The sequence below is a fragment of the Anabrus simplex genome, chromosome 3, assembly GCF_040414725.1.
Source record: "Anabrus simplex isolate iqAnaSimp1 chromosome 3, ASM4041472v1, whole genome shotgun sequence".
NCBI lineage: Eukaryota > Metazoa > Arthropoda > Insecta > Orthoptera > Tettigoniidae > Anabrus > Anabrus simplex.
The window spans coordinates 193954380-193970893 of record NC_090267.1 but is presented as its reverse complement, the minus strand read 5'-3'; the positions used below and the strand labels follow the sequence as shown (position 1 = coordinate 193970893).

At 39.3% G+C, this 16514-nt stretch overlaps 1 protein-coding gene across 1 annotated transcript in view; it reads left to right on the top strand.

The window, feature by feature from the left end:
- The window catches only part of emei (transmembrane protein 161-like emei), a 183594-nt gene that overhangs the window by 80853 nt on the left and 86227 nt on the right, over nt 1-16514 (top strand). The window contains exon 5 of the mRNA XM_067144268.2: nt 5982-6061. Within this exon, the coding sequence (XP_067000369.1) occupies nt 5982-6061 (80 nt within the window). The remainder of the gene's footprint in view (nt 1-5981; nt 6062-16514) is intronic.

Genomic DNA, 16514 nt, shown 5'->3' with positions numbered 1-16514 from the left:
ATTTTCTCCTTCCTGTAAAAGGAACCAGAGTTATCTTGTTCGGGTTGACTGATAGTTGTTCTTCCCGACACCAGTTCTACAAAAGGTCGAGTGAACTTTGCATGAGGTCGTGGATAACACTCATCACCTTGCCTCGTACCACAATCCTTGTGTATAGAAATCCTGTTCGTTGAGCATAGCTATGATTTTGTTCACCACAAGGTTCCACAGCAGAAGCGAAAGAACTCCTCCCTGAGCACAGCCTCGGGTGGCCCTAACCATCAGCGTTTCTTCAAACCGGGTTGCTTTTATCTTCCTTCCATCTAACATGGATTTAATCCTTTTGACGACGGTTTTACTCACCTTGTTCTTTTCCAATGCTTTGATCATAGTCATAGGCTGTATTGTTGAAGGATCCTTCTATGTCTAGAAATGCTGCCAGTGCAATTTCTTTATATTCTAGGCTTTCCTCTAGTTCACAAATCAACTGGTGGAGTGCTACTGCAATGGATCTGCCAGGTCTATATGCAAACTGATTTTCATGTAACGTTGAGTTCAGTTGCACTGTTCTTCTGATATATTTATCCAGAATTTTCTCCATTGCTTTCAGCGTGAAGGAGATTAAACATAATGGTCTGTATGCTTTGGCTTGGGCATATTTTGCCCTTCTAGGCTTAGGTATGAATACTGCTCTACCTTCAGACCATGATTTCGGCACTTACCCTAAAGCTAGACTAGCTCTGAAGAAGTCTGTCAGGGCAACGACGAGTATCTTCCGTCCTTCCTGTAGGAGTATTGGAAGTATCTTATCTGGCCCCGGAGCCTATAAGGTGAAACATGTCGATTGCCCATTTTACATGGTTGTGTTTTATTATTCTGTTGGCACAGTTCCAGTCTGCTCTTCGAGCTCCAGTCTCTGTTCCAGCCGTTTCTTCTTCTGTCATCTCCTCAGCTCAGGAAAGTGACATGCCATTAACATCTCCAGCGTGTCCTTTCTCGCCTGAGTAAATGACCCATCTGGCTTCTCCTGTGTCCCCACCTGCTTTATATGGGTTGCTTTCAGAACCTTCTGGAGCCTTGCTGTTTCAGTGTGTGATTCCACTTTCTCACAGAACAGTCTCCAAGATTTTCTTTTTACTTTCTGTATCTCGAGGTTATACTCGGTGAGTTTCCTATGAAATACTTCCCACATACCATTTCTAGATGATATTCTGTATAACATCCTAACCTCTTTTTTCATTTTGGCTAGTTTGTTGTTCCACCACCTTACTGTTTTGGTGTTTTTCTTTTCTTTGAGAGGACAGTTGTCTTGGAATGAGTCTATAATGGCTTCTTCTAATAGTTCCACTGTCTCATCCTATTCTTTCTGTCCTGTCACGTTAGTTGGAATTTTTTGCACAGCCTTCTCTAGAACTTCTCTGTATCTATCCCAGTTCTTTTTGGGTCTCTGTACATCTCAATCCCACATAGTCTTGCATTTATTGCAAATTGGATGTGCTGGTAGTCTGCCAATGATGGTTCCTCCAGTACACCTTCCAGTCTTTAATAAAGTTTGCAATATGCGTAGTGTTTAGTGTAATGTCTATTACCTCCCTACGATTTTTATTTATAAATGTAGGCTTGTTTCCTAGGTTTACTATCGTCAACTCAGTTCCAATAATAAACTCTAGTAAAGACTCACCTCTTGCATTGCAGTTTGTGCTGCTCCATGCCGTGTGGTGCAAATTTGCATTTGCTTCAAGGACTAGGTGTTCGCCTTTCCTCTTTGCGTTGTAAATTAGGTTCTCAACTTCTTCTGATGGGGGCAGATTAGTTGAGTCACACGGAAGGTATGTAGAGCCTGTGGTTATTTCTCTGGGACCTTCCCAATTTCCAAGTTTTATCTTTGCCACCACTAAGTCCTTTGAACAATGTTCCTGCAACAGAAGGCATTTTAGTTTTCTGCTCACAAATAAACATGTTCTACGCATATTCAATGTAGTATAGTGTATTAGCTTAACTCCTGATTCCGCCAGTCCTGCTACTCTGCCCTGAACTACCCATGGCTCTTGTATAAGAGCCACATCTATGGCCTTGGACTTGAATTTCCTGACGAAATTGGCAACAGCTGTTTTTTATGTTGTAGGTTGGCCTGTAGAACTTTCAGTACCATCCCTGCCAATGCTAGGTTTTATTTTTCAATTAATTACTTGAAATTCGATTTTCCCAAGTCCAAGCTGTGCCTTAAGGCCTCTCTTCTTGAGCTCTTCAAAATCTATTTCATTAAGGGCCAAAACAATTGTCCTTCCTGTGTCATCAGTAGTTGTTGCATTCAGCACTCTCCACTATTCATCACCTTCTTGACTTCTGCCACCTCCAAATTCTTCCCTTTCCGAAGGTTGCAATTTTCCACTGTCTGTTCCAGCCAGCTTTTAGTTTCTAGATTTGCACAGATCAGTACCATTGCTCCACTTTCCAGCCTTGGAGACTCGAGGAAGCCTGGAAGGTATCCGTCCGACACTGTTTTCATTTGTGCTATCAGAGCAGTTGAAAGTTCCTTCACGTCATCCTCCTTCAGTTTCCCGTCTGGAAAGGTTTTATGTATTATTGCTACCTTGATTGAAGTTAGTCTTTCCGAAAAGGACATGACCGTCTCTTCTTTCTGTTTCTTGGCGGGCGGTTTTGTAGCCAAACTTCATGGCGTACTATCCCCCGACCTTGGCCTTTTGGGCATTGTCGGACAGATAGCCTCTCGCCGATCCCTGTTCCTTGGCTTCTTCTCCATCCAAGTTCCAGCCGCTATTTTGACTTCCTTCCTCGCTCTCTTCCTTTCCTTGTAATATGCACTGTTGCGAGGTGGTCTGTCAGTATAAAACCTGTTGATTTTCGATAAAGAAATCTTCAGTTCTGTCCCTACAGATGTTCCTACCAAGCAAGTGGCCGTGCGGTTAGGGTCGCGCAGCTGTGAGCTTGCATTTGGGATATAGTGGGTTTGAACCCCACTGTCGGCAGCGCTGAAGATGGTTTTCCGTGGTTTCCCATTTTCACACCAGGCAAATGCTGGGGCTCTACCTTATTGAAGTCCATGGCCGCTACCTTCCTAATCTCCCACCCCTCAGTTGCCGAAAACCTGTGATGTGTTAGTGCGACGTTAAACAAATAGCATACATACATACATATACATACATTATCATTATAGACTGTTATGCCTTTCAGCGTTCAGTCTGCAAGCCTCTGTGAATTTACTAAGCGTCGCCACAATCCTCGATTTATAACTAGTGTTGTGGCCTCATTTAGTTCTATACCTCTTATATTTAAATCGTTAGAAACTGAGTCTAACCATCGTCGCCTTGGTCTACCCCTACTTCTCTTACCCTCCATAGCAGAGTCCATTATTCTTCTAGGTAACCTATCCTCCTCCATTTGCCTCACATGACCCCACCACCGAAGCTAATTTATGCGTACAGCCTCATCCATCACGTTCATTCCTAAATTAGCCTTTATCTCCTCATTCCGAGTACTCTCCTGCCATTGTTCCCACCTGTTTGTACCAGCAATCATTCTTGCTACTTTCATGTCTGTTACTTCTAATTTATGAGTAAGATATCCTGAGTCCACCCAGCTTTCCCTATCGTAAAGCAAAGTTGGTCTTAAAACAGACCGATATAAAGATAGTTTCGTCTGGGAGCTCACTTCCTTCTTACAGAATACTGTTGATCGCAACTGCGAACTCACTGCATTAGCTTTACGACACCTTGATTCAATCTCACTTACTATATTACCATCCTGGGAGAACACACAACCTAAATACTTGAAATTATCGACCTGTTCTAGCTTTGTATCACCAATCTGACATTCAATTCTGTTGAATTTCTTACCTACTGATAATAATAATAATAATAATAATAATAATAATAATAATCGTATGGCCTCAGCTACCATATGCAGACATTTCAATTTGACGCCATCTGGCTGTCTGCTCGTCAATTTCAACGTTGCGTGCAATGGTATTCCAGATAAAGAGCCCTACCCCAGACTCTGCCCTTCCCTTTCTAACACCCGTCAAGTACACTTTATAATCTCCTATCTCTTCCTCGTTATCTCAACTTACCCGAATATCACTTATTCCTAGCACATCCAGATAATCCTCTTTGCAGACTCAGCCAGTTCTTTCTTTCTTCCATAAGCCCCATTGATATTGATAGCTCCCCATCGGATTCCATTTTGTTCGCCAAGTTGTTTCCAAGGAGTCTCACGCCTGTCAAATGGGTGTGGGACTCCCTTACTCCCATCGGTCCGAAGCTTGCTTAAAATGTTCTGAGCTCGGTAAATTCATGAAGCAGGATGCTACCCTACTTGCACATAGTTCAAGTAAGGATCTCTCCTCTAACGGGTTATGGACCACTGGTGAATTGTATAGTCCTAGCCGCCTGAGCACAAGGAGGGCCAGGACTCAGAATATGTCCGAGATGCCCACTCCCATTCCATAGCAACTGGTATCCTGACTCTCAGGACCACTTACTAGGCCACTCAGCCGTTGCCCATGGTTCACGATCTAGGATGTGACTACAGTAACCCACACCATGAACCATACAAATAGCAAAAAAAAAAAAAAAAAAAAAAAACCAAAAAAAAAAAAACAGATGTTCCTGGTTTGCTTGTGGTAGCAGTCTGCTCTACCGGAGCTTCTCTTGCCATTTCTTTTTTTGAGTCGGCAACAGCCTGTCCAATTGGGACTTCTGTCTCCATTTTTTCATCTTGGGCTTGGTCCCGGATCTGCTCTACTGGAGCTTCCATCGCTTCCCTTGATGTCGAAGTTTTTGAAATTGATTCTTTGTAAGCATCCATATTTCAATCAGTCATAGGATTTTTGTCCCTTCTAGGGTCCTGAGCGTTGTTGTCACCATCGGTGGTGAGGCATACAGCCTGACATTGTCCTCCCGCAACTCGGGCTCTCTGTAGCAGAGACCATGCCCCTCAGTCGTCCATCCAGCGGTTCGCCCCTGGCCCGAACCTTGCCGGGATTATTTCCCCCATTAGTAGGTCTGATCACGTGGTCTCAACTTGGCATTATCATGACTGAGTTCACAGTCATGACTTTCTCCCTAGGTTGGGATCGTCCCTTTTCAAACCCGCGGCTCATCCAGGCTACGTAGAACAAAGTGATGTGTTGGTTCCAGCACCCCGCACTGAGCGTTCACTTCAATCACCAGCCCCACTTCACCTGAACTACTGTATCACCCATGTGTAGGAACCATGGATGTCTCTCTAGCATGTGTGGGCGAAGCCTCCACTTCCAAGCCTTGACTTGGGCTAGTAACGATCACAATGCCTCCAGACGTTTTCTGGCAATACCTCTTTTTGGTCCGCGAGAGGGTATTTTATTTTGCTCAGCCTCTCCAGACAAGTCCAGAGGGCCCCCCTTTCCGCCACCTGGGACGCGCCCGATAGAGCAACAGGTAAGAAAACCCCCACAGGTGGAGTTATTGTAAAATACAACATAACTCATGTAGTTCTAAGGTATCTGTAATAAAACACTTACTTTTTATAATTCCAGTGACATAAACAGAACCTTACACTTCCTACTTTCATTTAAATTATAAAGTTAATTAACACCGGGCTAACACCAAATGAGCTGGGCTGAGTGGCTCAGACGGTTGAGGCGCTGGCCTTCTGAACCCAGCTTGGCAGGTTCGATCCTGGCTCAGTCCGGTGGTATTTGAAGGTGCTCAAATACATCGGCATCATGTCGGTAGAGTTACAGGCACATTAAAGAACTCTGGCGGGACTGAATTCCGGCACCTCGGCATCTCCAAAACCATAAAAATTAATTTAATGAGACGTAAAGCCAATAACATTAATATTATTAACACCAAATCATAACTTTCCTGAAACTCTGATAATACCATTGTTGAAATCTCTGTCTAATCATTCTTATTGTGATTTTTTTGTTTCAGGATATGTTTTTCTCTTATGTGAGTTATTTTACTTCTTCATAATTTGATTATTATTACATTTTTCAGGTGTATCAATACTTCTTCCCTTTGAAAGATGAAATCAACCTAAGTATGCTGTGGTGTTTCTTGGTTGTGGGATTTGCACTGTATCCTTTACTAAACAAAGAACTTCTTGACCATTGATGTCCATTACTCCAGGTCATTCCAACTCAGCTTTTAAGGGCTACGTAGCATTAGCACAGCTCCATATCTGCCCTGAGCTGACCTTCACTACTCTCTGTTACCGTGACTCTAACGATGTAAGAACGCGTACACTGGGTTGCTGTCCTTGCCTTTTTAGCTGATATTTCAAACAATTTGAGTGATTTTGTTTCTTTGCAAGGCAAAAAGTGTTGTGTTGATCAGTGCTATCATTCGTGGGGGGGAATGTCAAGACTTTCCATCTTTAAAATCATATGACTTGTCCAATTGTAACAATGATTAGCCTTTAAACAATTTGACATTGGTTTAGAAATATCTAACAAATGTCTCCCGAATTTAACATTTTTATGAAGCCCTTTTCTGAAAAGTTTGATCAGGTTCCAATCAAAATCCAGGGAGAACTGATAAGGCTTAATTGTAACATAATTTTGTAAGATAGGTGTTATAGAATTTCAGGTGGCCACCTTGTATTTCATAAGAATTTGGAAAAAAAAGTTTTAGCTATTTTAAGCCTCACGACGCGAAGAACGAAACTCGGTAACGCCCTATGGGCCCCGAAAACCCTGTTTTAAGGGCCTAATACCAACCGTTTTGGAGATATTTCCATCACATACTCCATTCTAGGAACTGGATGAACAAATGATGAACAGTAACCCTGGCAACATCAGCTCAAGGATTCTGCAGTAGAATACAGGCCTGGTGTTTGAAGTAGGCACGTGTGTAAATGTAGGCTGGACCAAGCAGAGATTCTGCTACACATTTGACTGTCTCGAAAAAATAAATAAAAATAAAATTTAAAAAATTACACTATGGGGGTAAGCCACCCCTAGCAATTGTGGTTGGAAGTGTTTGGCCTATAAAAATAATCGAAAATGGTTTTGAATCCATAGGTTTCGGGATCGCTGAGATGAACAGTGACACTCCACATGTTGTTTAAGTCCAAGTTAAGCCCCCATTGGCATGAGGATGAGAAGATCTGAAAAAAGTCCCCCAGTTTATGGATATATGAGGAGTGGAAAGGGGATGAAATATAACAGTAATAGAAAACAACCAATATTACAGTAGAATCAGGGTCGCTGAGATGAATATTGACATTGCAATGATGTTTGGAAGGATCCGTTTTGGAGATTCACGAAGATGGACGAATGCCGAGGGGTGGAAAGTTTAGAGTTGCAGGCTCATAATGATGTAAACCGAAGCGGAAACCTTGATCCTCATGCTGCACCATATCAGACTGGAGGCGTGGGCCATCTAAAGAAAAATTAGGAGTGCAGAGCTGGGAGATAGCCGGATTTTTGAGGACTACTACTGAAGGAATGGAAGGATAGACTATTGTGACTATAGCAATCTGGATTGTTCAATCTGATGATCTTGTAGAGGTTCCAGTCCAAGCGTGTCCAAAAACAGCAAAAGCACTTCTAGTTATTTATATTCAGATCAATCAGCTGCTGGTTCATTGCCTTGTAGACACAGGCGCAAGTGCCAGCATGGTGTCGAAGGTATTGATCAGTGAACTTGAGTCAAAAACATGTATTCCTATTATCCCAATCTCAGATATTAAAGTTCAAGTTATAATCCCAGATCGCAGTACCACATGTAACAGCCACGCTTATCTGGACTTGGAAATAGGGAACAATATGGTGTCACACCCTTTTATAATCTTAACTAAAAGGAGTACAACATAATCATTGGGGCGGATTTTCTTCATGAATTTAAGGCAGTCATCGACATGGGCAAAAACAAGATCCAATTTTGAAATAGCTCACTCCAGAGAGATGTAAAATTAAACTATTTAGAAGAACAGTACAGGGAAGAGAAAATTTGGATGATTAGGACTGACCAAGAGTATGAAGAACAAGAAGACTGTTTTTCAAATTGGGATGAAAATCCAGATGAGATAGTAAAGAAGTTTGAAGAGATGTTCAAGGTGGAAACGGATAGCAAATGGACCATCGTTCACTGAGATGGTCCAAGAAAAGGTCGGTGAAGCGAAAATAGGAGAGGAAGTTAATGAAAAACTGCAGGAGATCATAGAACAACATAAGAATGTTTTTGGTTCATATCCAGGGAAAATCCCTAATTTCAAATATTCTTTGGTAGTTAATAATTGGGAACCATTTCGGCAACGTTCTTATCCGATACCAGAGAAATTTCATTCTGGAGTCCAGAAGATCATCCAGGAAATGGTAGATCACGGCATCATTTCAAAATCTCCCACCCCATTTTTAAATCCACTGGTGGTGGTTGAGAAAGCAAACAGTTCTTTGCGAGTTTGCCTCGACGCCCAAGCCATCAACGAATGGATCTATATGTATCAACTGTCTCATTGTTGAAATGCATAAAATTACTAATTGATTCAAATCTATGCATTGAAATAACAGGCCCAAAAATTGGCGTAGAGGGAATAGAATTTTTATAAAAATAGCTTAGTAGCATAGGCTTTTGTATTATACCCATTAGCATATAATAAGCAATCGCAACGTATATCTTGTGCTTCATGACTGGTTTCGAATCCCTAGACCTAGATAAGAAAATTTGTTTCACAAACTATTAGTTCCACTAACTCGTCCGTAAAAAATATTTAGTAAACATTCACACCACCACATTCCCCAACTCCTTAATTCTTAGGTCCTGGCTTCCCTATAAACTGTTCTATTTGGCCCATGTAATTAGACACGTTTTCCCATAGAAATGTATTAGTCGTGACATGCACATTACCATTCTGCACACTATGACTCACATCTGATTACGAACCGAGGACTTCGCATACAGCGATGTCATCCGGATCACTCAAATCACCATCTGAATCGAACATACTTTTGTCAGAACCACTCAACTGTTCTAAAACATCCTCTAGTTCCACACTCAATAACCCACACTGGCTTTTAGAAGCCATCTACACTCACGACCGATGTAATCCAAGACATCGTGTGATAAGGAAAAAGGACAGGAAAAAAACCAGAGAGCCTTGAATAGATAAAATTTGATTATGTTGACAGTGAGGTTCTTTCCCATGAGGAAATGAAGGTATAATGCAAGAAGTGTGCATAGTAGTCACGTAGTCACCAGATAGCCGACAAAAGCAGTGCTTGCCCCTGGTGGCAGAGATGAACATTCCTTGAAATATCACGGGAAGTTCAGTCTATTGTCAAGAGACAATATTTATGTTGTTTAATACATAATAATAATAATAATAATAATAATAATAATAATAATAATAATAATAATAAAACTCTAATTATGTCCTATGAAACTTAGCCATTCGATTTCAAATGGTATGAATCAGCTTTATTTCTTATGGGCATATTATATCTTGAAACAAACAAAACCTGCAAATTTGAATGTTGATCAAATATAAACAGAAATTTGAATGTACTGGTGCTGTTAGTAATAGTTCTGAGGTGGGGCTTTGCTAGGATGTTGGTGGGGGTGTCTGGAGAAGGGGTTTGCATGCGCAAACGACGCTGGAGAGCTAGGCTGCTTCAGTACACCATGAGTGAGCAAGACACATCTGTTGCATAATGCGTCATTATCAAATTTCTCACACCTCCCGAGATTTTGAGACAGCTCCGCGCACAGTTTGGAGAAGAAACACTTTCGCAGACTCGAGTGTATGAGTGAGCTAAAAAGTTTGTGGCAGGAAGAAAAGCTGTGAAAAATGACCCTCATGAAAGCAGACTGCAGACAAGCAACCCTGCAGACAACATTGTTGCCATTCCTGACATTATTGGTGAAGATCGGCGAATAAAATATTTTGCAAATTATTTTAGCCATAGGAACAAGTTACAGAAATGTTCAAACCATCATCCGAGATGAACTCCATTTCAGGAAATTGTCTGTCAGGTGGGTTCCTCATCCTCATCCTCATCCAGGAACAAGAAACTTTATGCCAGAAAGTTTTGTTAGAGACTCCTGCGTCCCTGCGAGGAGGAAGGAGATGATTTCTTGCGTCTTATTGTGACATGTGATGAAACTTGGGTACATCATTACACCCCAGAGTCAAAGCAGGCATGGAGTGGTGGGGAAGAGACGAAGCAGGTTTGGTCAAGGCCAAAACACGCCTATCTGCTGGAAAGGTGCTTGTAAGTTTTTTGGAACTCTGCAGGCGTTTTGCTGGTGGATTTTCTTCATGATCAAAGGACAATTAATGCAGCCTATTTTATCTACTTGGGTTACCCCATACATTTCTGCAAGATGGTGTTTCTGCTAGTCTGTTCTTTTTCATTGCCCAACATTCAGAGCTATATAATATGGCTGGGGACACTATCCTTTTATATATTTTGCCTTTAAGTTGGAGGGGCAGTTTCCTGTCACACAGAACTCGTGTTGCTGCTTGCCACTTTGACCAACCACATTTCATCCAGTTCGTGACATGCCTATCAATGTCTCCATCAGCCTGCACCACAGATCCAAGATAATTTGAAGGGACTGGTTTGAATGACCTTCTTATTGTCAAGAAGCAGTCCTACACTTATTTGACCATCCATTGAAAAATTGCAATGCGTATACTCTGTATTAACTCTGCTGATTATTACACCAGTTTCCTCCAAAACATTCTTCCAGTTTTTAAATTTGTTGTGAAGTGGACCCACACTATCTGCAACCAGCACAGTGTCATGTGCAAACAACATACTCTACGGGGCTTCCTCGTGGATGTGCTCGGACAGTTCATCAGTGATCATTATGAAGAAATGGGCTGTGATACAGACCTACTGTAACTGCAAAATTTTCCATGGAACCGCTTTAACTGCACTCAGATGTTTGGCATTCATCCTTTTTTTTTTTTTTTGTAAGTTGCTTTACGTCGCACCGACACAGATAGGTCTTATGGCGGCGATGGAACAGGGAAGGGCTAGGAGTGGGAAGGAAGCGGCCGTGGCCGTAATTAAGGTACAGCCCCAGCATTTGCCTGGTGTGAAAATGGGAAACCACGAAAAACCATTTTCAGGGCTGCCGACAGTGGAGTTCGAACCCACTATCTCCTGAATACTGGATACTGGCCGCACTTAAGCGACTGCAGCTATCGAGCTCGGTTGGCATTCATCATACATATTGTCGTTGTGCCTCGAAATACCGCTATGTGACAATGTGACAATGTTGTCTGGAGAAATACTGACCCACAGCACATGTATCACTTAGAACAAAAATTTGTTAATATAGTTTATGCAATACTGAACGTTAGATGACAGAACCTTCCTGGTCAGAGTTCTAAGCTGAAATATAATCACATAGCAGTTCTTCTAGATGCACCATCAATATCTTGAATGGTGGTGATGTATGAGTGTGGAACATTTTTTATGAACTAATTAAAATAAATTAACATCCTCTGTATGATTCACAAATTTTCAGCAAAAATGACACATCAATCAATCAATCAATCAATCAATCAATCAATCAATCAATCAATCAGTCACTACTGATCTGCATTTAGGGCAGTCGCCCAGGTGGCAGATTCCTTATCTGTTGTTTTCCTAGCTTTTTCTTAAATGATTGCAAAGAAATTGAAAATTTATTTAACATTTCCCTTGGTAAGTTATTCCAATCCCTAACTCCCGTTTCTATAAACGAATATTTGCCCCAATTTGTCCTCTTGAATTCCATCCTTATCTTCTATAAGGGCTATAGAAATTTCAGAAGAATCGAGAAAATTATGATTGGACAGATCACAGGAACTAAACAGTACAAGCTTCAAAGAGAGAGTGAACGTGAAATGACTCAAGTGGTCCAATGTGCTTAATAAAGTTATTCATAATAATAGTAATAAAATTACGGGAATCTTGATTATCAATAATAAAATATGACTGACTTAAACTGAGCCACAAATTCCATTCATCTTCAAGAAAGATTACACCCACATAAGAACATGTTTTTTAATTCCAACAAAACACAATCAACACCCAAACAATGGTGGACATCGGCAGTAAGCAAAGAAAAAAGTGACGTGTTGATCGCAAAGGAAAGAAACAAAAGGTAGAAATAAGTTAAGGCAGAAGGTGAGTGTAAAACAAGGTAGCAAACCACTTTGGGTTCTGCAGAAAAACCTTCACCAGGCTAGATTTTATAAGATACATGATGAAAATCCCAACAAATAATAACGTTTTAACAGGTATAATAATCTCATAGAAATTACTCACATACCATAAAGTATCATAATCATATAGCTATTTTCACGCAGTCAACCACATAATAACCCCATGAGTTGCTTTGAATCGGAAAGGAATGAACCCGAACCAAACAAGATGAAATTGAAAGTATTGCCAAAAATTTAACAAGAAAGGATCAAACAGGGTAAGAAATCGAGATACCGAGAGAGAAAGACTACCTCAACACAGATTGACACCAGTTAAGAAGGAACACCACAACCCCGAAACAAGCATGAGATAGTTACCCAGTATTAAAATCAGCTTAAGGATAGTCATCAACATTACATGCCATTCATCAGAAAATAAGAAAAATAGGATAATATTAGGCTTCGCTCATCAGAACTGACATACGGTACTGCAATTACAGTAGATAACAAGATAAATTTTTCTTTCTGTTTTTTGAAATTATTATTATTACACACATCATGGAAATAATTATTAAAATAATATTATTTTCTTGAAGTCACAATTAGTTTTAAGCTAACAAAACACATGATGAAGAATTTAGAATTTATTGCAGTCATATTCTCACATTTGGAAGCCAGTGGTGTGTGGCGGGGAGTAGTTCACCATTATGCAGGTGAATATTACAAACAAAGATAAGGGTAGGGTTTTCCACCTGTTCAATACTTTACAAAATGTGAAATAATTAAAACACCACATTTTTATTGTCATTTGGTACCGGTTTCGCCAATTTTATTTGCCATCATCAGCCTAGGATGAAGTAACAAGTATATTTAACTAGTTACAATATAGGTATTGTACCTGTCCAAGGCATCAGTACATGAACCAGTTACCATTGTTCACAAATATGACGTTAGAATGAAGCACCATCGGTGGGCCTCGAACTCAGCCCGGTTGTCGAAGCCTCACCCTCCCCTACTAGAATAATTCGCTAGCTGAGTCGGTATCGCATTTTCGGGTCTGTAGACCGTCCGATGGGGAGGTAAGTTCTTTAGTAATAGTCTCTATAGTAGGGGGAAAAGTTAATTGTGAGAGGAATACTATTCCTACTAATGAGGAGAGAGACAGTATCTTGTACAACAAATTTTTACTTATACTAGTGAAACACATATTATTTACATGGATATGCCATACAAACACCTTACATACAGTAATTTGGGTGATCTTGCCGTTTAAATGTTCGGTAGTATTTTTTCTACACTTCATTATACTTCCCGCTGTAAATCTGTTTACCTGCCGAGTATTAATATATTCAAATTGTATCAAATTATGATATAAGTCTGCTAGAATCGGATGAACTGAAATAGGCAATTTACACTCCCAATCCTTTGAAAGTCGCGTTACAACACTTCCTTAAGTTAAACGTTGCCAAATAGGCAATATAATAAACACGCTCATTTCATTAGGATTTTTATCAATACAATTAAAAATAGGAAAGAATTTCCACCAATCAATACTTGTTTTTTTTAATTGCTTATATTAAGCTACAGGACCGGTTTCGACCCCATATACAAGGTCATCTTCAGCTGAACCATGAATACATATTTATATGATGAAGCTTTGATTAAATTGCATTGTCAAAGGAATGTTATATGATGTGCATTTAGTCACATACAAATGGGGCATGTTTTATCGTGAATTGGCATATATGTCAGTATGTACAATATTGCAACTGTATGTCTAAAATATTATGTTGAGGTCTTAAAATTAGTGTATAAAACATATCTTCACTTAAGCTAACTTATATATATATATATATATATATATATATATATATATATATATATATATATATGTGTGTACAGGATAAAATACAATATATAAAAAACATTTCGTGCACATGAACATTCGTATCTTGCTTGTTGGTCAATTCATCAACTCTCGTATTTAAGTCCCATTTACATTTGTACACTCAGCTGCTGTTCTTGGAGTTTAAAAGATATGGTTGTAAAATTGCATGAGTAAAAGATTAGTCTTCATGTGGGATAAAACACTTTCCAATTTTAAAACAAGGGTGCCAGATGTATGGATAAAATTTGGCTAAAATATGTGCAGCACTGCTATGTATGTATCCTTATGTTAGAATCAAATCTTGTTGTCCTGTGGCGTCCGTAAAATTGGGTTCAAAGTAATGGCTTCTTTCCCATTTGTAGCTGTGCAATGATGTTATGTTTATCTGTGGAAGATAAGATTGAGCTATGAGAGATATTATGTTGGAGGAATGTCTAAAGGTTATGTGTGTAAATTTGAATATGTACTTACTATTGTTGGTGTAGCCGAGTTGCGTTTGACGTGCGAGCTTGTAGTGTACTACTTCGTGTTCTTCTTGAGCTCATACTAGCTGCTGTGGGGGGAAGGGAAGGAGGGGTAGGGAGAGTTGTTGTTGTGGGGGTAGGGGTGGAGCTGGGTGTGTTGTTTGATGTTTTTCTGTTACGTGTCGCGTTCTGTTTGTCAATTAACTTAAGGTAAGAGTTTTTTAGAGCGGGGATAACTGTATTGAAGATGATGTTAGTTTTTTCTGTAATTTCATTTATGTTGTAATTTGGATTGGTGTACTGATCTAGAGTAATGTAAAATTCTTCTGTTATGTTGAGCAGGGGGCCTTTGGGGTTTATGTTTAGGATTTGCATATCGTTATCGATGTTTGTAAAACTGTGTTTATAGTCTGCGACATGTTGTCCTATTGAGGAAAAATGATTGTGTTTTATCGCATTTATGTGTTCGTTATATCGGGTTAGGAAGTTTCTACCGGTGCGTCCGACATAGCTTGTCTTGCAATTATTACATTTGATACGGTATACCCCTGAGTGGGTGTATTTGTTGTTGCTATTGATTGTTCTGACGTTGTGTATGATGTTGGTACTATTGTGTGTAGTTCTGAAAGCTATTCTTAGGTTATGTTTTTTAAAAATGTTGGTTATGGGGTATAAGTGTGCATTATTGAAGGTGAATAGTGCGTAATCTTTCTTGGATTCGTCTACTTTTGTTAGTTTGGTTTTGGGTTGGGATTTTATTTTGTGAATGATTTTGTTAACCATTTCTTTCTTGTATCCATTGTTCTTAGCTATGTCATGAATTAGTTGTAATTCTTTGTTTAGATCTTCTTTTGTTAACGGTATATTGAATGCTCTGTGTATCATGCTATAGTAGGCTGCTCTTTTGTGTGTATTGGGGTGAACGGAATCCATTTTAATTGTATTTGAGGTTTGCGTGGGTTTTCTGTATATTCTGTAAGAAAGGTGGTCATCATGTCTAGTTGTCGTTATGTCCAGGTAGTTCAGATTGCGATTGTTTTCGGTTCCCATGGTAAATTTTATATGGGAATCTATTGTGTTGAGTTTATCTAATATATCAGATCAGTTTCATTTGTGGACCTATTATCGATGATGACAAAAATGTCATCAACAAATCTGCACCAAAAAAATATATTGTCTATTTTGTTGATGTATGTGTGCTCTAAATAGTCTATGTAAATTTCGGCGAATATACCAGAAGCGGGAGATCCCATCGGTAAACCCTGTTGCTGATAGATAGTATCATGAAATTTAAAGTAGTTGTTACTAATGGCAAAATTAAGTAATTTAATGAACTCTTCTATTTCTAAAGTGCTTAGATTGCTGTGGCTTTTTAGGTTAGATTCAATGATTTCTATTGTTTGTTTTGTGGGAATGTTCGAGTACATGTTTACTATGTCAAATGATGCGAGATTATGATATGGTTCAATCTTTAATCCTTTTGTTTTATTACAAAAATCTATTGAGTTCCGTATTGTTTTTTTAGCTAAGAATACGTTGTGCTTTTTGAGAAATCTTTGAATAAATTGCGAGAGTTTATAGGTTGGGCTTGCTCTGTAGTTAATAATAGGTCTCATTGGAATATGTTCTTTATGTATCTTAGGATAAGCTTTAGCAGTGGGTATTTGAGGATTCATTACTATAAGTTTAGAGGATTCTACTTCTGTTAAAAGAAAGTGTGTATTTTTTAATAAGATTTTGAGGTTCCTTTGTATGTTATTAGTAGGATCTTTGCGTTTGATAAGGAAAATGTTATCTTGAAAACATTCTTTGGTTTTTAATATGTATTGGTCTTTGTCGATAATAACTGTGGTATTGCCTTTGTCGGCTTTCGTTATCAGTAGATTATTCTGTTTTATTTTATCTTTGAGTTTATTTATGTGTTCTTTATTAGTAGAGTTATTGTTTTGGGAGTTACTGTGAATTTTGTCGATATATTGTGCGAGCCTTTTTTTAATATCATATCTGACTTAATCTCGTAGCTCGTGTGGGATTTT